The 23,908-nt window shown below is 39.4% G+C and overlaps 1 protein-coding gene across 10 annotated transcripts in view; it reads right to left on the reverse strand.

Annotated features, from left to right (window-relative positions):
• Positions 1-20,013: 20,013 nt before the first annotated feature.
• Positions 20,014-23,908, reverse strand: part of robo2 (roundabout, axon guidance receptor, homolog 2 (Drosophila)) — a 260,051-nt gene continuing 256,156 nt past the window's right edge. For 9 of the 10 annotated variants that reach the window (XM_004558245.4, XM_004558249.4, XM_012921055.4 and 6 more), the window contains 2 exons: positions 23,411-23,602; positions 20,014-22,977 (listed from right to left, as the gene is read on the reverse strand). In XM_004558245.4, coding sequence (XP_004558302.3) covers positions 22,976-22,977; positions 23,411-23,602 — 194 coding nt within the window. In that variant the 3' untranslated portion in view covers positions 20,014-22,975. The remainder of the gene's footprint in view (positions 22,978-23,410; positions 23,603-23,908) is intronic. The other variant, XM_076873332.1, reaches the window with a different exon arrangement.

Consider the following 23,908-nt stretch of genomic DNA (forward strand, 5'->3'; position numbering starts at 1 on the left):
TGTATCTTTTACTTGATATGTTTGTATTTTAACCAATTAATTTCATGTAGACAAAGACCTAGATTGCTAAAGACAGGGCAAAAGCATGTGACTGGCTTAAGGTTAGATGTTATTTGACTGCAGTGTATTTCTAAATCGTGTCCAGAGCTTGTTCTATCGATTATTATTTTTCTCTCTCTCAAAAAAGACTAATGAGCACACAGAATTCCACTAGAAAGGTTAATACAATATTGAAATGTCAGGAGATTAATGATATTGTTCTTTCTTCCTATGGTCTTGTAGGAGAGGGTGACAAATGTCTTGCCCTTTTCACTCCATCCCTCCCCATTTGTGATCTCTCTCTCTCTCCCTCTCATTCTCTTTGTTTCTTATTCTCCATCTTCCATTTTTCCTCCCTCCTATTTTCTCCTCCTCGTTCTCCTTCGCTGGCCATGGCCTCTAGATGCTAAGGACTTTCTCCCCTTCTGTCTGTCAATACTGCAGCTATATGCAATGACACAATGCAAGAGATGTGCTGTGCTGCACAGAGTGTGCAGTTGACAGTAAATGAATAGCATGGATCCATCTTAATTAGAAAGTAAAGAGACTTCTTTATAAGAATTCTGCCTTCATTCCAGACCAGAAATGTTTGTGTCCATGCGCCACACCATCAAACTGTTAATGTTCAGCTTTGTTGTATAGAGAAAAAAAAAAAAAAAAAAACACATCTGTCTTACAAGAGCTACAGAAATAATATTCAGTGTTTTGGTACTTTTGCTGCAGATGTTAACTGGTATTATGTGTTCAGTGTTTCAGTGGTGCACATCTTGACTCCCCCCATGCTCCTGCAGTACCCTGGCATGGGGTCCAAGTTTTAATCAACTCTGCATAATTGGAGTGATTCCCTGTCTTGCTGTATATTTCAATCCATCTGTATAATTACGGTGAATTAAAATCTTTGTCAGAAGGAATGAGGAGGGAGAAGCCTCACACAGACTCCTTCCTACCAGTAGCCCCCCCCCCCCCCCCCCCACCCCCCCACCACCCCCCCACACACACACACACACACACACACACCACCCCCCGCCCCATCACCTATACTGTAGCTCACACAATTAAACACCAGCTTGAGAGAAAGAGGAAATTACCTCCTTTGTCATCTCACTTTTCACTGGTGAGGGGCTAAACACGCACATGAACATCAACAGTAATTAATGCATCATGACGACCTGTGTACAGAATACACCTGATATCCCTCTACAGACTGCTACAGATTAACCAGTTAGCTTTACAGTTTTTACACAGTCACTGTCTTAGTGTTATTTCTGGCTGTAAGACCAGTGGTAAAAGCCACTGCAGGGAACTGATCTTCCTCTTTGCCATGGGGGCAAAGAGGAAGAGACCATGACCAGCCGTGCCTCAATGCAGTAATTGCATCGATGAGAAGGGAAGCAGTAGCTTGCAGGCAGGAATGGGTCATCATCACTCTGTGTGAAGCTTCCAGCCCTAAGGTAGGTCATTACTGCCGTGTGTCAATAGCTGATGCTGTTCTATGATAGAGGCCAAACTGACCTCCCAGGGTCATGTGATCACTTCCTGCCTGTTCTGACAATAACTAAGATGCCACTTTATCTTCTGTCTTTTGCGGGTGATTCTCCAAAATGGTTGAATATGATCTTGGACTTCCTGCAACTAGAAGAGAAATGGAGATGAAACCACAACATCTTTCCTCTACTCACCAGTCTTGGCATTGTTCCTTTGATAATGTCATTCGCATCCTAGTCATAGACTGATCTGTGGTCTACGTCTCTCTAATTTCCTCATCTCATCCATCCTGCGGCGGACAGCCGTTATCTCTTCTTCTATATGACCGACATCTGCAGAGTACGGCCAAATCACTTTACTATCCCGCAGGGAAACAATCCTCCAATAACTTCCAACTCCATCCAGGAAGTCCTGAATTAACCATGAAGCTGGTTTGCCAAGTCATACGCTTTTATTCATTTTATCAGACCTGCCTGATTGTTTGAGTAATTACTATTCTACAGTGTGGCTCTTTCCTTTATTACTCTGAATTCAAGCCAGTCGTGGTTCAGCTCTGAGGTTGCTGTAGTGTTTATGATGCAATTCACATGTGACGGGCTGCACACACAGGGCACAAAAAACTAACAACATAGTCATTATGAACGCAGTAATGATCACAGTTGTTGCTAAATAAATGGTCACTGTTCACCGTATAGCAGATTTATTCAGTAATAGAAAGTGGAGAATTGACGCCCTTTGTGCTTCTTTGTTAACGCAATCTAACTCATTTCTATCTTTTCTTTTCTTTCTTTTACTCCAAAACAATTGGTATTTCTCATTAGCAAGCCTTTTATGTAACATTTAACAATTACTTTGGCCTTTTCCAATTTTTCACCTGAAATCATGATCCCTTTGGTCCTCACCCTATCGAGCATACAACCTTTCCTCTTTCATCTCACCATCACTATCATGATGTCTGCAACATCTCACAAATTTTCCTCACAAAATGTTTCCAAAACCCACTGTTTAGACAATATATTCATAATCACTCAGGGAGACCATCTCCCATGACCAGTTGAGGTTGAGGGGAGAGAGACAGGACAAAAGACACATTGCAAAAGAGAGCCACACTTTAACAATAACTAATCATTAAATTCAAAGTGATGTATAAACATAAAGAGAATTAAAAAGGTGAGTGAAGAAGAAACACTCATCAGCATCAGAAGAAGCCCCAAGCATCCCAGGCCTACTGCAGCAAAACTAAGAGGGGGTTCACAGTCACCTGATCTCATCATATGATCTCACTATAAACTTCAATTCAGTTTTACTTATGCAGCGCCAAATCACAACAACAGCACCCTCAATGTGCTTTATTTTGTAAGGTAGACCCTACAAAAATTAAAAAGGAAAGCTTTAAGCCTAATCTTAAAAGGAAAGTGGGTGTCTGTCTCCCAAATCTAAACTTTCACAGAAGAGGGGCCTGAAAACTGAAGGCTCTGCCTCCATTCTACTCTAGAAATCCAGGTCTTTATGTCTTCAAGATATTCCTGCAGTTTAACTAAATAGTGTGTGTCATCTAGGTTCATGGAGAGAGCTGGGTATCATCTGCATAACAATAAAAAATTAAGCTATGGTTTCAAAAGATAATGCCTAAAAAGTTGAAATACAAAGGGTGAAGGACCACTAAAGATGCAAAAAGTGTCCAGCAGACAACCTATAACCATATGCCTTTATTACCTCAACTCAACCTTTGAATGTAGAGGATAAGCAATTCAAGCTCCTCTCTATTTCTAAAGGAGGCATGAGCCTCAATTAGGGCTGTTCAATATAAAGATATATATCGGATGACGATATAAAAACGTCTATCGTTTCCTATTATGCTATCGTTTGTTTCGTGGTGTCATAAAATAAACAGTTTACAGCAATATTTTTTCATCGTTTTGATGGTCACTGTAGTGGCTATATTAATTTCTTAAAGTTCTCTCTTTCTCTTATATTTAATATAACCACACTATGGACGACAAGCGCCTGTTTTTACGTGTTGTCGTTAGCAACAGTGACAGTAAAACCATAGCGTGGCTCCGCTGTCCGCTTGTTTATTTTCCATGTAAACCTTTCACAGTAAAGCTCAAGATCCTGTTGAGACTTTTCAAAATAAACTGAATCAAGTGAAAGAGTATGCAGAGAGTTTACAGATGAGAAGAAAAAAAAAGAGCCTTTAGGTGCTAAAAAATAAACCTTAGATTCAAACTTTGAAAGAAAATGGTGGCCGTTACAACTTATGTCTAAAAATGTATAGTTTCATGCATCGGTTAAAACACTCGACTCCAGGTACACGACGCCCAGCTGTAAAAACTTCACGCAAGTCGAGTTGCCCGAGATTCACAGAATTTACAGAAAATATTACATTTTTGTGATTATATCGTTGTCAGGACGATAAATGTCTTATATCGAGATATTAGATTTTTGTCATATCGCACAGCCCTAGCCTCAATCTAATTTTTTTAGTCAATACCCAGAGTTTGTGATCATCGGTGAGGGCATAGATCTGAGCTCTCTTTTCACCACGACACACCAACACAGCATTTATATCACTGAAGATACCACACCAGATGCTGCAGATCCTATGCCAATCGATCTGACATTCCACCACTCCACTTCCCTCACTCTTGAAAAAGACCTCCAAATCCTTAGGGTACTTAGGGTAGCAATGCATTCTAAGCTAAAAGTGACTCATGTCTTTTCCAAAATAGAACCATATCCTCAGACTTGCTGCCAATTTCATGCCAGCTGCCTTACAGTTAGCTGAAAACTACCCCAGCACAAGACGGAAGTCATGACCCGATGAAGCCAACACAACCACGTGATCAGCAAAGATGACAGAGGACAGCCTGAAACCATCGAACCCAACAGTGTACACCTCTGACTAAACCTAGAAACTCTGTCGATAAAATTGTAAAAAGGAAGAGAAAGAAAAATAAATCAAAAACACCAGACTGATAACTTCAAGTCTTACCATATGATTACATGAGGTTGACAAAAAACAAACAAGCAACAGTGCTTAGCTACTGTCCCAAATCAACTTTATATTTCAACTTTAAAGGTTTGGAGAAGAAAACTGCTGAAAAGTTGTGACGTGTTCATCATCTAACTCATCTAAGTTCACTGTGTCATCATTTTGGTTTCTTTAGTTTGGATCTGTCTCTCAGTTCGACTCCTTATTAAACACAAATCATTAGATTTCCCTTCAAATTCACATGTATTAATCTTATACTCAAAGCTACTGGTTGGATCCTCAGTTATACAACCATCAATCACCCGTGACTTATTCGCTAGTCGAGTCCTGTGTGAGTCCAAGGACGAGATGTGTGCAGCCAGCAGAAACTGCATGAGTTTGCGCAGCGGCAAGAAAGAGCAAAACAAGCTGCAAGTGAAACACGGTAGTCAGTTAATACTGGGTTACAGAGGCTTTTTTGAAAGCCTAATTTTCCAGCATCCAGGCTTTGTAGAGTTACACGGCTCTTCAAAGAATTGCACTATATCTGATAACCTGATGTTCCGTCTCTTCCTTCTGTATATCCTCTTAATCAGTCATGTAATGAACGACACTGGTGCTACAGTTTGGATTAATTATACATCAACCCAATTAGACACAGTACATCGATGCTACAGCTTTATCTGATTACAAGACCAATGGAAAGATGAAAAACTCTTCATATTTTACATAAGTAGGCCTTCTGTATCTCCTTGAGGACACAGAGTCGAAGCAAATTAGTGCAAATATTTTTCTTGGAAAAAGGACAAATCGCACGCTAAATTTTTTGTCACAAGTTGCGTTTTTCCAATTTGTGTTTGTAATTAGGGTGTGCAGGACCCAGACATCCAGCGGATAATCTGGCCTTTCTGTATTAGATGGGAAGTGGACCGTGAAAGTAATTGGTGAGTGGAGCACAAATTGGATCTAAGCGTGATGCGGTTTTTATTCCTCTGAGGCAATGTTTGCAAAGCGATTAGAACAATGCTGCGGCTGCACATTTTAAAAAAAACTTTATTACATACATTTTCACACATTTATGATTGAATGTTAACAGCTCCAGTAATCAACCTGAAGGTGGTAAGTATTATGCGAAGCTTACCATCAGCTGGGGAAAAAGGTTACGTTTACAATGGCGGCTTTGGCACTATGATAAATGACCATGGATCATAAATAAATAATAAAAATGAAAATGATTTTCATCGCTCAACTGTTTCAGGAGCATTCCAGTTAGGATTTCTATTAAATACTCCAAAATAAAGTGCCAAATCAACCACAGAGAATACAGATTGCAGAGTTGTTTTCTAAAAACTATAAAATCCAGAGGGACAGCTTATATCCAGTCCTGCTCCTGGAGACCTGTTGCATGATTTACCAAAAGTTATGTGAGGCAACTAACAAATAACATGATTAGACACAGATTCATTAGGAAATAGCACCAAATGGTAATGAGATCTTGTGCCTGAGCAGTTAACCACTGGGGATTCAGTAAGGCAGTAATAATCATACTTGTGCGACCAGAAAGCATAGAGACTGGATATATGTGCAGTCTGTGAACACTTCCCGCTGATAAATGGGGTTTTATCACTTCGGCAGAATCTTGGCCAGTATGCCTGCCTGAATACTGAACAGGACTATTGTGTAGATGGGGAGTGAGGATGAATGGCAAGACGATTTACTCTGAGGACAAGGAGGTGTGCAGGAACTGATGCCATTAAGCACGAAGGTGTTGTGCCAACATGAAGATGAATGTAAGCTCCTCTCTAGCTACAGTACAGTGGATTTTGGATTAAAGCAGGTCAAAGATAAACAAACTTCACATAAGGAAATTAAGAATGATTATCAGAGCCATTCTTTAAAACTAAAAAAAAAGGAGCACATACTTACATTTCAGAAACTGGCACCAGAAAATAACTGCCACTTTTGCAAACTGAAATTACTTAAATGATTAATCAATTATTCAGATAGTTGGAAAAGTAATTAGTGTGGAAAAAGGTAATTGATATATCGACTAATCCGTTCGGCACATCTTAAAATTAGGGCTAAATCAATACTGGATTTTGAAGGTTAATGACAATACCAATATGTGAGTCAGTAAGAAAATTAAATTAAATGACTGTACATCACAAAAAAACAAAGTCTATAAATTTCTGTAGTACAGGTTTGGATGGGCTTGTATTTCTATAGCTAAAGCATTCAACTGCCCAACAGCAAGGGTATCTAGCTGTTTGAGGGGAAATGGCACTCCGGAAAATGTGCAACAACTACTATCCCAAAAAAACTCAGTTCTACAGTTTTGTTTAGATTCCAGGTGCCATTGAATCTTCTCTAGGAGGCTGTGTTCCACTGCAGCTCACTCAGTATTTACAATTTGATCACCACTCTTGCCATACCTCTGCATGACAAGAACAAAGAGGCAAGTTTCTTCACACTAATAAATAAGACAGAAACTGGCAGGTCAGCACAGTGAGGAAAGAGCAACCATGAAGGTGAACTCTTGATCAAAAGCAGAGAACTCCATTTCAATCTTAACAGTCCTCAAAATGTAAAGAGAACTTTCACCATCTACAATTTAAATGAACTCCATTTCCAGAGGAAAATCAAGTGCTAAAGCTTAAAGTCCCATATTTCTTCTTAACAGCTACATGGTCATTTTTGGACTGCCCTGCATTATTATTAATGATTTGGAAGATTAAGGCTTCTCTGGTGTGGTAGGCAACAAAAACTGAGATACAACCGTCACAGAGGGATTATAGTAGTGATGTAATGGTTCTGAAACCAAGACCAAATCCACAATACACGCACCACCAACCTGCTAAAGATCGTGGTCCTATCCGAACCACAGATTTGGAAAATCATTACACTCTGAGTCTCAAACAGTATACTACAGGTGGCAGCATTGTTATCAGTACTAATTGTTTAAATTGAGCTGTACCTAAAACACTTGAAAGTTTACATTATCAGCACCCTGCTGAGCTCACCACACCACATTTTGCAAATCTAATTGGTGGGGTTGAAAACTGGTGGGTTCTTCCCTGGTTGTGCTCTGTGCCTGTGGCAGTAAACCCCCATCAATTACCTGCTACAATCTGCTTCATGCTGAACACGAAGGAATGTGTCAACAACCCACAATACTGTTCTGCACACACATGAAAGCCTGGCCATCCAAATAGAGTAAAACCTCTGACAGCATAAATTACTGGGCGGAAAAAGGTGAAGGCGCTGAACATGTATCAACCCTCGTCTGCTGTCAAAGACAGCAGACAGGGAAACAAAGGAACCCACAGTGGCTGAGCAAAAAAATAGACAAGGATGTAAAATGTGCAGTTAGAGGGGATAAGAAGACCAGCCAGTTGTGCTGGACAAAACACTGGCTGACCAATAGGTAGAAAAGTCATACAGTAGCATCTTTTAAGGGACTTTCAGTAGGGCTGTGCAATATGACCAAAATCTCATATCCCGATATTAAGACATCTATCGTCCAATAACGATATAAATCACAAAAATTTTACATTTTCTGTAAATTCTGTGAATCTCGGGCAGCTCGACTTGCGTGAAGTGTTTCCAGCTGCGCGTTGCGTACCTGGGGTCGAGTGTTTTAACTGCTGCATGAAACTAAACACTAGACATAGGTTGTAACGGCCGCAGTTTTCTTTGTGAGTATTTATTACACAGCGTTCTGAGGGGAAAAGCCTGTTCTAACGTTTGAGTCTAAGGTTTATTTTTTAGCACCTGGCGGCTCTTTTTTTCTTCTCATCCGTAAATACTCTGCATCTTTCGCGTGATTCAGTTTATTTTTGAAAAGTCTCAACAGGATCTTGAGCTTTATTGTGAAAGGTTTATGTGGAAAATAAGCAAGCAGACACGCGGTGGTTTCACCGTTATGCTACCGTTACGCTAACGACAACGCATAAAAACAAGCGCTTGTCTGTCTGTAGTGTAGTTATATTAAACATAAGAGAAAGAGAGAACTTTAAGAAATTAATATAGCCACTACAGTGACCAAAATAATGAAAAAAATATTGCCGTAAACAGTTTATTTTGCGACACCACGAAACAAACGATAGCGTAAAATGCAACGATAGACGTTTTTAGATCGTCATCCGATATATATCGTTATATCGAACAGCCCTAACTGTCAGCTCTTATAATAGTGACTTCCTGTTCACCATGGTAAACAGGAAGCAAAAATAGCCTTCAGTCGTGTGTGGTGGCAAGACAAACAACTTCCAGCACAATCCAGTGTGCTCATTGTGTAGTTGTGGAAGAGGAGCTGTGGAACTGTTTGATGAGGGATATGTGTGGGTGCCTCTGCCATTGTTCGGCACAGTTGAGAATCATTTATCACAATAGGAGCACCTGGTGTTCAGAAAAAGCTTGAACAGAGCAGGAGCTGGAACACCACAACCAGAGCGTCTTAGCTAACAAAGAGGGCGAAAATAGCAACATCTTTTTCCGCATCTATCACTGTTCCTCTTCACATCTCACTCCCGCTCCTCTCTCCGGCTCAGCTTTTCCCTCCTTTTTTCAGCTGCTTTTAACATGCCTCCATCTCCCCATGTTAATTTGCTGCTTCAGTGACACGCATCATTGGGGGAGTCATTTCTAATAACCCCGCCTGCCCCCGTACAAGTGCCTTTGAGTCATGCGCTAAGATGTCATTCAAATTATTAAGCATAATGGTGAAAATGATGCATTTCTAAAGCTTTCCTTGCTTCCTGACATGACTGCGGTAAACTCAACACAGCTAACCAATCCTCCGACATTTTCCCTACCCCCCCCAACCCTCTTCACAGATAAACCCCATGTCCCCATCTCATCTTTTTGAGGAAGAGCACGTACTGGGGTGCTGAGGTAAATCATTTCATTTTCCTGAACGTTTTGCCACAAGAAAAATCTTTTTATTACTGAAGGATCTGTGTGTCACAACCTCCTCAGTGTCTTATCGCATGTCATGATGCACAGCTTCTCATTTAAAAGGGTTTCAAGGTAGAGGGGCTAGAGCTTTCTTTACCTTCTTTTCCCTGACCTGAGTCAAAGTAATTATTCATTCACGCAGGGCCGTCAGGGATGATCCGCATATGACATTTTCCCTTAGCTGCTTTGTTGTTGCAGATCCAAGGCAGAAAGATTGTCGGAGCCCAACATCTGCTGTTGTCTCCCTTAGCCTCAGCTCAGTACAACACATCTAGGCAGCTAAGCAAATAACTGAACAGAGCCACAGGGATTCTCCTTTTCTCATTTACAAACTTTTTAGCATAAGCAACACATGTGAGGCAGATGGCAAGCTCCAAACATACCCACACAATAATGTTTATTATTTCAGTTATGCGTTATGTTAAAGTAACACAAACCGAGATGCAGGACAACTTACTGTAATATGCAGACCATTACATGAGAACGTGTTGTATCGCTACAACCTGACGGAGAAACTGTTTTTCTTTGTCTCTGTTTATTTTCTAATTTCACAAATACAGCCTTGACTGCCTAGACGATGCCACGGTGTTCTGGATTAAAAAAAACAGAAAGCAGATGCCTCTGTAATAAAGACAATTAAACAAGCAGCTGCACCATCTGCCATTGTCCGTGACCAAAGTAATGAGTGGAAAAAGAGGTCTAAGAGGAATTTTGGGAAGGTAGCGATGTGCATACATTCTTAGGCTTATAAACGCCAAGGACCTGCAAAAGTGCCAAGATGGGTCAAACCACACTTATTTTTTTCCAATCTGTGTAATAAGTATGACAGAGGCTTTTTAAGCAATTAAGCAAAGATGACATTCAGCTTAAAGGACCCAAAACAGATTAAAGATGCAGGATAATATAATCTCTGGCATTAGTCATTCCTCCTCCTCTTCGTTTCCAGCTTTACTTCTGCCTCCTGCGTGGCCTGAGCCATAGAAGATAAGTGGTGGGGCAGTGTGTGACCTTGCCCATCTGGGGGTGATTAACTCATTATGCCTCAGAGAGTGGTGACATTCATGCTTGGAGGCCAGCAATTGTCCTCCTTCAAAGGAACAGCAGCAGGTGAAGAAGAGAGAACATTATCAGCAAGACAGGGAAAGAAAAAAAAAAAAAGAGAGTTTCAGCCTCACATGCAATGTAGCAGTGAGATTTCTTTAACATCTACAATGAGCATATATCGAATGAGGTATTTTGCATTGAATGACCATCTATCAAACTATTTCACATCTTGTTTAAACACAAATTAAACAGCTTTAATCTGTTTTCTATTGTAAAGCTTAGTGTTAATATATACAAGCATGAAATTATTACTGCAGCATTCAAAGGCAGGGTCAGAGTTTCGGTGAGGTTCTTGGCAAAGACTTGAAATCGTATGTGTTCAAGTGCTGCTGTGTGGAAAAAACGTGAGCAAACTTGCATAGAAGTTACTAGATATGGGAAAGAAATGAAATGTTAGTCTGATGTGTTATCTGAGTGCATGTGTGGGCTGAAAAGGATGGTTTGGCATATTTTTCTGCCCCACTTCATTCAACCAGAGACAAAAGCTGGCCTTGGCAAAGCTGCTTCGTTTTCCTTCAGCGTGTTTTTCAAGCTGAAGGTTTTAGAAACGCTTCTTTCTTTGGTGGTCAGAATTTTATTGAACAGAGGGACACAGTGTGGTTCACAGTGAGAGAAATGATGTCTTAATGTATGTTGTTGCTGTTTTGTTTTGTTGTTTTACTTTGATTCATTTAAATATACACCACAGGAAATATATAATGCTACACAAATTTTTTAAAAAAATCTAATATGCTGGTACTGCCACACAGGCACAAGAGGAATCTTGGCTATTTTTGTCTTTACTTTTGTTACGTTATATAATAAATAATCTACTTTCGAATACTGTTGGACCTTGTCTTTAATTAACAACAATCAGACAAGGTTTTGGGGTGTCTCCCACTGTGTTTGTTAACACACATCATTAATCAAGGGGGGGTTCCATTAAGCAGGTCACTCAGGATCATGCTAAACAATTAAGCTTTGATTAAGAGATTGCTCATCAAGTCATCCCACTAGCAGCCACTGGCACATTTAAAACCCTTAGGATAGGATGCTTTCCATCTACAGCCCTTTACTTGGAAACACTGGTGCTAGCAGTCGATTACAAGTGTACTTAGCTTCAAATATCCTGGGGTAAGCAGACAGACATATCCACACAAGCTATTCAAGTTAGCAAAGTAATAACAATGCATGTAGTAGTTTCTTTTCAACTGCTTCTACCTTCCCTAGATGCCATTACAATACATGACAACCAACTGCTGCTTATTTTTGCCACTGGCACATTTAAAACCCTTAGGATAGGATGCTTTCCATCTACAGCCCTTTACTTGGAAACACTGGTGCTAGCAGTCGATTACAAGTGTACTTAGCTTCAAATATCCTGGGGTAAGCAGACAGACATATCCACACAAGCTATTCAAGTTAGCAAAGTAATAACAATGCATGTAGTAGTTTCTTTTCAACTGCTTCTACCTTCCCTAGATGCCATTACAATACATGACAACCAACTGCTGCTTATTTTTGCCAACAGTTTTCTTTTCTATTGAATAAAATCCCCCAGCTTTCATGAACATCTCTGCTCTAAGCTTGTATGAATAGTCCTTTTTGAAAAGACTGCAAGGTGAAATGTAACGCCTCCTCCCACTCCACACCTAACTGAACCACAAATCTCAAGGAGAGCAGATAAGTGAAGAGAAAGGAAAGTGTGGGCAGGCAAGGGTGATGTGATAAAGAAGAGTGTGGGATGGAAAATTAGCCAGAAGAGTTGAATAGAAAGATGAACTCTGGGTATTCAACACAGAGAAATAATAAATACTGTTCATAATCTAAACTGACACATTCAAAACAACTTAAACAAAAAGAGAATTTTAACACTTGCAGCATAATTGCAAACACTAACATTCCCATTAGCTTGACTGCTAATTAGCAGCACTAAAATATAAAAGAAGGTTCGGTAATTACCAATCTAATAAGCGATTTGTAAAAGCAACATAAAACAAGTAGCAAGCTCCCACTGAGGCTTAACTGTGGGACACAATTGTTAAGCTGATGATGACTGTGATTAACTTATAACAACAGAATGGACAGAGCTGTTGTTGTAGTAAACATATTGTAACCTGCATCAATTTTGAGACTGAAGTCCATCCATGTTTACACCTCCTACCAAGGATCCTGGGCGTCAGGCAAAACAGTGACATGGCATCTAAAAATCAAGATTGTCATTATCATTACCATTACCAACATTACCAGTTAGCTGGATAGTGACATGGCTACTACCCATTGGTACAACTTTATCTATTACAGCTTCGGACCGGAAGGCGTTGCAGAGGGTCGTGAAAACTGCCCAGCGCATCGCCGGAGCACCACTTCCTGCCATAAAAGACATCTACAGGAAGCGGTGTCTGAAAAGGGCTGGGAAAATCATCAAAGACCCCAGTCACCCATCACATGGACTCTTCACCCTCCTGCCCTCTGGGAGGCGCTACAGGAGCCTCGGGACTAAGACCACCAGGTACCGGAACAGCTTCTTCCCCACAGCCATCAGACTCCTGAACTCTGCCTCCTGACATCTGACCCACGTTAACACATGGACTGAACATACACACACCCACAATGGACAACTGTACCCTCAAACACACAATAATAACATGGACTGAACCACCACTCACAACCACTAGCACTTTATATAGCCTCTGTAGGAATTATATCTCACTTATCTTAACTGCACTACTGTAATATACTCACATATCTATATTATTGCTAATATATATTGTAATACATCTATAACACTAAAGCACTTCTGGATGGATGCAAACTGCATTTCGTTGCTCTGTACCTGTGCATGTGCAATGACAATAAAGTTGAATTCTAATTCTAATTCTAATAATCAATAGATAATAGCATAATGCAAAGATGGCGAAACCATGGGATTAGTGGGTGGGAATTATGCAGTATATCCATTCACAAAAGAGTAGTGAGAAAGCAAGCTAGCTGTATTTTAGTTCCTCTATATGAATATGGCATTTGGTAGTTTACCAGAAAACAGTACAAACTAATATACAACCAAGCTAAATTATAGCAAACCCTAGGATCCTTGCACACTTCCTTAATTCTGACCTTTTTTCCATGTTTATTTTTTTAAACCATTCAAAGTCTGGTTTAGAGTAGTGTTGTGCTAAGCTAGTTGTTGTTTAATGTTTGTATTCACTCTTTAATCACCATATGATAAATTTCTGGTTTGTTTTGCTGCAACTGTCGAACAAATATAACAAGAACAATAAAAACATCACAGTTAAGAACTTAAAGAACCAGAAATAACTGCAGCGAAAGTTATTGCAGTGATATTATATCATCTGGATTTGTTCAACAGAGTGATGTTGCAAGTATAAACAGCCTCTGGGTGTGAGACTGTACCTGCATTCTGATGATACTAAGATCTATTCACCATGAAGAGGGTGTGATGCATCGCATGTTTTTAAGCTAATGTCAGCTAGAAATGCACAATAGTCACTGTAGTAGAGCAGGAGATGCATTAACATCACATCCTTTGGAATTTCCTGGTAAATCTGTTTTCAACATTTGCTTTTAAATACTTGTGCTTGTCTTTCACATCAGCCATACATACTGTTTTCCCGCATGTCAAAATTATTTATTCTGTTCACATGTTAGATGCACATCAGGATCAGATCACCTTACTTAGGGTCCATATAAACAATGAAGTTCTAATCCAGATTTTAATCAGATCAGATCTAATATTATATTATTTCTTCCCTACATTTTTAGGTTGGGTTTTTTTTCCCCTTCAATTAACTGTCAATGAATTGGGCAGAAAATCAAGTTTTCTACTGCCTGACAGTCAGAGACATCCTGGCCAGTTTACCATCCTCAACATTTTCATTTTCACCAACACTGTCATTACAGACTACAAGTCCTCAGACCCACATCTCAACAGCACCCATTATCAGAAGTACTATGCAGGGATAGTCTGTTTTGTAAAACAAGCTCAATATGTGGAAGTGCTGGTCAATAACACCATGTTTTCATTCAAACAATTGGAATATTATATAGCCTCTGAAGTCATTTATCACATTCGGTGCTACAATGGGAATAAACAGAGATACAGCTTGACAGACAGAAGAGAGCGACAGGGAGAGGGATGAAATGCTAATTTTTGCCGCTTGTCCCACACAGCTGGTCTAACTGTTTGACATGTGTGATGAATGGTGTTGCACTGGTACTGCTGGCCTCTCACCTCCACTCATTGTCACCAGTCTAGAGACAAAGAAGAGGAAAAAAGCTGGGGGGGGGGGGGACATCCTGCAGCACAAGCAGCAGAAGCAGTAGATGCTTCCTTTCATCACCTCACACACAAACGTGCGCACACACATGCAGACGCTCCCTTTTCCCCACACAAATCCACTGGTACCAACATCAAAGCGCACACACATTCAAATGCACACTCACTCCTGTTATCACACCCTGATAACTTGTATCCTACTGCAGTATGTATTTGCTGAGCAAAGCCTTTTTCTTTCTGGCTGCTTAACCAGTTTTCGCTCTCTCCAGACCGTCTCCACCAACGCCTGATGCAACAATTACAACCATATGAAACCAAGGGCTTCTGGGATTACGCGAAAAAACAGGTATTCCACCATAAACTGCATATTTGCTACACATCCCATTGCAAGAGAGAATGAATAAGAGGTGAAGTACACACTGGTAAGCAGCTGGAAATAAAAAATGGGACTGGAAGGGGAAAGTTGCTTTGTTGGCAAGGAACAGAGCAGTCATTACTCGTCCTACCCCCCAGGCACAGGGAGAGGAAGAGCTGCGAAACAGCAGCGCTTGCCTCCCAGTCTGCACTGATGGGTTTGTTTAAAAGGTCAGGATAGATCGGTGAACCTTTTTCATAAATATGAATGCAAAAACCTCTCAACCATTCCAAGGAAATATCATGAAAATGGGTTATTTACACATTATTCTTTGATTCTGTGTGGGGGGGTGTTTTAAATTTTATGCCTTGCTGTTCCAATATTTCATAAAGAATTTTTATCTCAACACTACATGAATCTGTTCTATGACCTTATGTCAATAAAATAAATCTTTTTTTTCCAGTGCTTTTCCAAAATAATACAGTTTAACACCAGAAAAACATGATTAATGTATGTTTCCTGCCATGCCTATAATAGTGCACAGGAGATTATAACTGCGACAACTGTGAAAATGAAGGTAAGAGTTAAATTAATGGAAGTAAAGCTATATCAAAAACTAAGTTAGCAAGTATAAGTAAGATGATCTGTAAAGCCTGATATTTTTAAAGCCTCTGCCACAACACACCAAAGAGAAACTGCAGGGCTCGATCTCCCACTGCACCATGAGTCCAAACGCTCTGACAGATAACCAAACAAACAAATACATAAATAAACTCTTCAGGCTTCAGTGTCACTAAAGAAAAAAAAAAGAACCAGTATTAGAGAGAAACTGGTTGTTTTTCTGCATAAGTATGTTTTTCAGATGAAGGAGAGTCAAGAAAAATCCGGCAGCAAGAAGAAAGTGAGTGCAAGATGAGAGGCGGGGGGAAAAAAGAACACTGATATGAGTAATTGTTGACATTTATGAGCAACTGAGGAAGTAAAGAAGTTCAAACTGTTAAAAGTGTCTGCTTTACATAGGCCATAATCATTCATGGCGAGAAACCACGCATGAAGTATCACAAGCCTGCACGAGGCATAGATCAGTGTCCAAAAAAGATGCAACTGCAAATGTTCAACCAGATTTACAAGATGAAACCAAAAGTGGTTGATTTCAAACTTAAGTATCAGATTTCACTAATTCAATAACTGGCGACAGCCTCAATTGATTTTGGCACATCTTACACGTTAAAAAAAAACAAAAAACAACGTGTGGCTGGCAGTTAGCAATTAAGTAAATAATAACCCACGGAAGAATAGTGGGAAAGGAAAAAACAGATCAAGCTCCTCTTGCATAAGTATTATTAAGCAATTGTTTAATGGAGTCATCACTTTTGGCAGAATGGAGCATAGATTACACAAGGTCCTTGGCACCAACTAATTTAGCATTGGCTAAACACCAAATTTTTACTTAAACTGAAAACATCTTAGATGACGTAAAAACTGACTACAAACTTCACCCACTTCTCAAGCTTTCTACTTGTCGACGATGACCCAACAGGTACCCATTTAACAAACAGTGTCTCATTATCGTAGTGGATAGTCTTACCTCAAATCACGTGTCCTCTGCTCAACCAGCTCTGGAAATAATATCCGACTTCTGTGTGAAACCCGCTGGGCATTTTCAAGAACATGGTTTTGATAACTCAGAAGTCCTAAGCCAACATGCGCAAAATTCGGTATTTTCACATCATGTCTCCACTGGCAGCTTTACAGAAATTGTCCTACTTTCATTTGAAACTGAAACTTGAAACATTTGACTTTTAGTATTTGTTGACCACTTGCGTCACGTTAGACTCATAAATTCCAGAAATGTGGGCCTCTTGCCCCCCCCCTCTTAGCCTCAGATGCACGTGACTGAGAGTGTTTGGTCTCGTGCTTGTTGTGCCAAAAAGCGATCGCCTGCCAAAACCTGATTTCCGGTATTTGACAAAACTGATTGCTCGTATTTAAACTGCTATAAATAACTTGTTGGTCTATAATATGTCAAACATATGTCAAGTGTATCCCTCATGAATGACATCAACTCAGCTTGAGCTGTAAACAACATTCCTGTAACAAGGTAGAAGCCAATCAGTTTTTGGCAGTGACTTTTATTTATCCTTTATTTATCCAGTTAAAAAAATGTCGTTGACATTAAAAATGTATTTTTTAAGAGTAATCTGGACAACAGGACAGCAGAAATTGCAATAAATATAACAACAGTTCTGTAAACATATTCTAAGTGAACAAAAAGGACCAGATTGGTTATGGTAAGTACAATAACACAGAGTTATAAAGATACTTGAAAACCAGGTAATTTAATTTTTTTATATATAACCCCTTTGTAAACCCTTTTCACCGAAGTCTATTTACCAACATACGTAAAATATAAAAAATACACGGAAACATTGGAAATCAGTTTTAGGCAGCGATCACTAGGCCGCTAAACTGCTGACACCGAATTTGGTAAAAAGATGGAAGAAAATGCTTTCAGGTTCTTTTTATACATGAGTAACATAAGTAAAAAGTTAGCATAAAAACGGAAGCACAATTTTATATACAATTCCATAGTTATTGGTGCCTAAATGGTGAAATCTACATCTGCGCAATGGTGCAACTGAGGTGTAGAAAAATAACACAGAACAAGTGACATCACAGTACATGATTTAATAAAAAGATCACAGCTGTGTGTTTGGAATAACCATGCAGATTGAACAAAGTGAACTCTAATTTGTGAGTTCACCAAGGTCATTCTTTAAATTTCCTCCCAAAAAAACTTTACTTTTTCCCCCATAACTTTATATAGTAGTTTATCTACTGAACATGTATTGATGAAAATGCTTGGGGTGCTTCATCAATCTCTGGAGGAGCTATATGGATCTTCATAGTCAATGCAGAAAACTCAGTAGACCAGATCATGATGTGACAGAAATGTCAGGACTTATTATAAACTCTATGCAGCAAGTGCTTAATACGTCATTCAAAAAGAATTATTCCTCATTATGTAATTTATCAATACAGATATAATCTTTTTTTATTATTAAGCTCACATATAACATATATTTGGTATCATTTAGGAAGTAAGTGATGGACTATAATGATTAAAATGTGAGCTCATTGTTTGTGAGTGTTTATAGAGATTTTATAAATATTGAAAGAGGAGATTCACAAATATTTTTGTCAGGAATAACTGTGTGGGAACTTTTTCTTGGTGACTTCACTCATGGTACAGCATTCTTTCCATCAACACTAACTGTCGGTGAATTTATACTGCAGCATTTAAAAGAACAGTTAAGAGAACAGTTAAGAGTCACGTAACAATAAACATCTTAAACAGCAACACGTATTCCCAAGGCATGATGGGAGATAACTAGCCGCTCCCAACACACCACAATATGTACCAGGATTAATACAGTATGACTACTGCACTTACAAACTTACAGTCTGGTCCCACCTCACGTGGGTTATATTTGCATCTGGCAATAAATATTTGTATGTTCAGGTTCCAGACTGGGTTTTTTTTTCTGTTCTTGGATGTCCGTGAGGTCACTGACTGCTAATACACTTAGCATGATCATGTCAAACATATAGCATTCTGGTTGTGATCATAGAAGTGCCAACCACTTCTGTTTGAGATTCAGCCAGTCAGGGGCTAGCCAAGGCTAAAAGCCAAGGCTATGGAGCTGGTAACACATTCTGAACATATCACATCTACGTGGAACATTTTTAAGGGCTCAAATGGTCTAAATAGCTCATTTTTTGTGGTTATGATTCATTCCATGGGCACCTTCATGAAAATCCAGAACAACCACCGTTATACCCAAAATATTGCTTATTTGAGACCAGAGCAGGTAGTTTGTACTGCCGGTGCCGGTATGTGAACTACTCCTTCATAAAAAAGTAAGAATAGAATTATTTGTTGGGCTTTTTAATAGATTTAGGTGGCAATGTAATTAATTTTTATCCATTTTCTTAACCACTTATGTGATTTAGGATCCCAGTACGGTAGGAGCTTATCTCATTTGTGATAGCTTGAGAGGTGGAATACACCTTGGGCAAGCTGCCAGTCCACCACAGGGCTATCACATAGAAACAGCCATTCACACCTATGTCCAGATTAACATCACCAATTACCTGACATGCAAACATGCAAACTCAACACAGAAAGGCCCCAGGCTCTGGCTGGCTGATTCAGCCCCTGGACTTTCTTGCTTTAGTTGACAGTGTACCACCATGCAGCCTGCTTGTTTATACCTGAATGTTAATGCCGATACAGAGGCTGTTCCTAATTTTATGCACCCCGTTCTACACCACTTCTTTCACAAGTTTTTTGGAGAATTTTCACAGATTTTAGTTTGAGCTCTGTGCAAGAGAGCTTGAAAGCAAGCTGCCTGTCTCAGTGATTTAGGAGATTTGGGTTTGTGTTTGAAGCTGCTCTTCTGGAAGGATCAAGGCAGGGATTGGTTTGACATAAAACGCACAGCTGAGTCAGGAACCCTTTTAAACACACAGTGAGCTAAACAACTCTACTGCATACACACACAGCACAAAATAAACTACACTTGTGCTGTTGCTGAGTCAAACACTATTAAGATATTAGCAGGGCCATGTTTTGTAGAAAAAAGGCAAACTTGCATTTTTAATGTTGCAGCTGCAGTGCAAGTATCCAAGAAAAACTGAATATTTAACCTTGAAAATAATCTTGTTTGACTGTATTTTTGTATGTACTGTATGTATTTTGTCTGTCATACTGTGTTGAATCTGACCTCCCGCGCTATAGTCTTTCTATCACAGACAAAGCCATTTTCCATTTTTCAAAAATATTTTATTTGATATTGATCCAGGTACAAGGAAATAAAAGAACATGGATTTATCTTACAGGACGTGGGAATGAAGCTGTAAAAGTTTATTTTCTTGATCCACTCTCTTCTTGGACATGCAAGTGAATACAGAAGGTGGTTTACAGGGGAAAAAAAGGAGAATGTACTGTACTGTAGAAATGGCATTGGATCAGGGTGTCGACCTCACCCTTTACTGTACAGAAAGACTTCACCCAACACCTTTCTCTTTTTGTCATTTTTAATCCTCTTTTATAGCAAAAAAGGCAACACACAGATAGGCTACAAAGAACCAACAATATTGAGAAAATGAACAAAGGAGAGGAAAAGCACTTTTATCCTTTGTCCTCCTGACAAGCAAATTGTGAGCATTTTTACTCCTTGTGTTGAAAGGATTGTAAGTTTCTTCAGTTTTGACATGAGAAGAGCAGTGCAGTGAACATGCAAGACGAAGAGTGACGACTACTGACCCGGCACTTCACCATGCTGTGAGCACAGTGTGCCTTTCATCTCAATATGGCCTCGCTGCTCGGCTCTGACACCAAACTTTACAAGGAACAAAAAAAAAAACACATTTTATATCTCACAAATCTTTATGCATATTTCACAATATACTTTTATTATCATTTTAATAAATACAAAACGACACTGTGATTTAAAAGAAAACAATGAGTATTAAAGAGACACTAAAACGCATTAGACAATCTTAATTTGGTATGTTCTTTTACTGACATCTTAAGGTGGATGAACCAGCACATTATACTCAAAGTCCACAGCAGAAAAGAAAAGAGGGGACGACAGAATCAGACATGAGAGGGATAAACTGTCAATGGAAATGGAATGGCATAATCAAGTGGAGATGCGTATGGATATATACACATATATACACATACATAAACACCACCAGAATGTAAAATAACCTGAGATACTCTTTGCACCTCATTTCCAGAACACTGGCCACTGGGTGGATGGTAAAAAAAACAAAATGACATGGCATGACGACAACAGTACAACAGCATCTGATGGCCTTTAGTTTCCCACCCCCCCTTTATCAACATTAGCAGTACAAAAAAAGACAAAACAAACAGTCATTAAACCACAAAAATCCTGAACATTAATATTGAAAACATTGTTTTAAGCAGCGTTTTGGAGTCCATAAAAGGCATACAAAGAAACAAGCTTCTCATTAAAAAAAGGACAACCAAAAAAGAAAAAAAAAGTCATTGAAAAAGACAACAATTGAGAATCAGAGGCTGAGAAGTTGAAAGCGGCAAAACATAAGTGTGTGTGTGTTGTGGCAGTCGGGCAGACAGAAAGTGTTCTGCTCCACACTCGGGTTGCACACATGGAGGCAGTGAGACCTACTAGTTAATATACAAGGCCTTTCTCCATTTTCGCTCCACTCACAGCTACGTTGTAAAACATACGCACTCATTTTTATCCCTTAACATCACTGACACAAGACTGTGCTGATCTTAGCATACTGGAGGCCAACCGCCGCTTCTGTAGATTTCATTAATGAACAGCACCCAGCTGAACCCAGCAGGTCGGTGTGTTGTTTTCCTGGATCATACTGTACCCAGTGACAACATCACAAACATCAAAGAGTAAGTGCTGTAAAAATCAAACAATTAAAAAAATATTAGTAACCAAAAGACAATAAAATGAAACAAACAAACAAAAACACAAAAGATGTAAACAATTGCTGTTGTTCCACTCATGATTTAGGAGTAACATTACAACTAATAACAATAAATGCTCCTTTGTTTGTGTTTCCTACCTATTAAGGCCATAGAAGAATCACAAATCTGCCTTTGTAAGTGCTCCGACCGGACTGCAGCATGCGGATAGATTTCAGCGACTCCTCCCTTTTAACCGTTTTATTCTAAGTGTGCTGTTTTACTGAATTATTTAGGTAGTAAAACCTAATAGAAATGAAAAAAAGAAAAAGAATTTGAAATGCTCGGAAACCCTTGTACTAGAATGGAGCCAATGCTTGGAGTTGCCCCCAAACATCGAAAACTAGATATTTCTATTATTTTAGGGGTTAAATAACCAACTACAGCAATACAGAATCCTTTCTGTACTTCTTTTGGCCTCATATCTGTCCTTCAGACCCTCAGGAACCTTGTGTGTCTGCCACCCAATTTGTCTCAACTGTGGAAATGGGTGCCTTATTTGTTGCTGTCTGTGAGCAAAGCATTACTCTTTAATATCTCTCTGTACATTAGCATATATTTTTCTTCTCTCTACTTTACAGTACAGAAACTCCTCTTCACATATTCTTCCGGTTCTTCATGTCAGCAGGAGCTATGTTTTTTTGTGCTTATCACCAAAAATTGCAGTGCAAAAACAATAATTAATAATAACAATAATAATGATAATAATTAATGGTAGCTATCAACAAACAATGGATTATAAAACAATTATTTTATGGCACAACAGCCACTCATTTCACATATAATACAAATAACCAGATAAAACCCAACTGTTCCTGTATATGGAAATAAAAAGCTCAAACAGAATCAGGCTTGCATAGCAATGCAACAACAAGTTAAAGAATATATTTACAGGAAACAAAATCCCCTTTTCCTCAAGGGCAGTTACCAGAAAATTTGTTCTCTTATAGATGTTTTGATTTTTTTCTTTTTTAACTTGCCTTTTTCTAACAAAAAGAAAATTGGAGTAAGGTAGGAGGTGGAAAATATTTTCTTGAGGACAAAAAACATAGTAAGATGTACAGTATGTCTGTGTCTATACATCGCATTTACAGTTCTGTGACACTGTTTTTCTCCGTAGTTCTCATTGCTGCACTGCTTCCCTCTGAGAACACACAGGTAAGGACAAAGTTCACTACCCCGGCAAAGAGGGTGTCACTCTTCCAAAGAGAGAACAGGTTCTCTCCAGTTTAAACTGCAGGCAGATCACTCTGTGAGAAGAGGAATAAAAGAAAACATTAGGATTGGGAAAAAAAGAGAAAAAAATTGTTTTCTTTAAGTAAAGAACCTAATAAACATGTTGGGAGGCATTTTTGCCAGGAATTCAAAGGAAACAGCTGGACTGACTCTTTCCCAAGTTAAAACAATAACTGCCAGTATAATAAAATCTAAGTTGAATCCATCCACTTACACAAACACTGACAAGCTTTTGCAGGAAATATATACTGAAACAGCCAGACACACTTAACACAGGAAGTGTGCACAAGTAGGGTGGATAAACTGTTGTTTGGCAAGATGCAGTTATAGTAATTTTATGGTAAGCATTGCTGCACTACAAAACTTGCCCTTTTTTACTGCAGTATATGTGCCGTGCCATATACCATAAAACACTGCTGTCAAACATCAAAGTACTAAATTACTCACATAACTCTCCTGAGTACTGTCCTTGTCCATTGGTCCCCAGAAATTCAGCATGCTCTGTGGCGGTCCACTGCTGTGGTTGTCGTGGACCCTCAGTCTTGCGTGGCCCTGTTGAGCCCTTGGAGGAGCCTGTGCCAGAACTGTGGCCACCAGGGGAAGGGAACGATGGTTTACTATATGGCAAACACCCCTCTTCTAAAAACACACACATAGGAACCGAGAGGCATACTTTAAGTTTGAACTTTTATTATTGCAGTGTTACACATCTTGCATCTGATGCATGGAGACAAAGAACACTTTGCAACCACCACCCCACACTCTTGACATCTGCAGAGTGGCCGTGCCAACGAGCAATGCCAGGGCGTGCCATGGAGAGGACTCTCAGCTTCGCACATGGCCTTGCAGCCACCACCCTTACGATGAGGGTAAATACAATAACAGGGGGACTACTGGCTGCTGTGGCACCTCCTGCTGCAGGGCAACATAACATTGACCCTCAGT

Source organism: Maylandia zebra, linkage group LG14 (assembly GCF_041146795.1).
Source record: "Maylandia zebra isolate NMK-2024a linkage group LG14, Mzebra_GT3a, whole genome shotgun sequence".
Classification (NCBI taxonomy): Eukaryota; Metazoa; Chordata; class Actinopteri; order Cichliformes; family Cichlidae; genus Maylandia; species Maylandia zebra.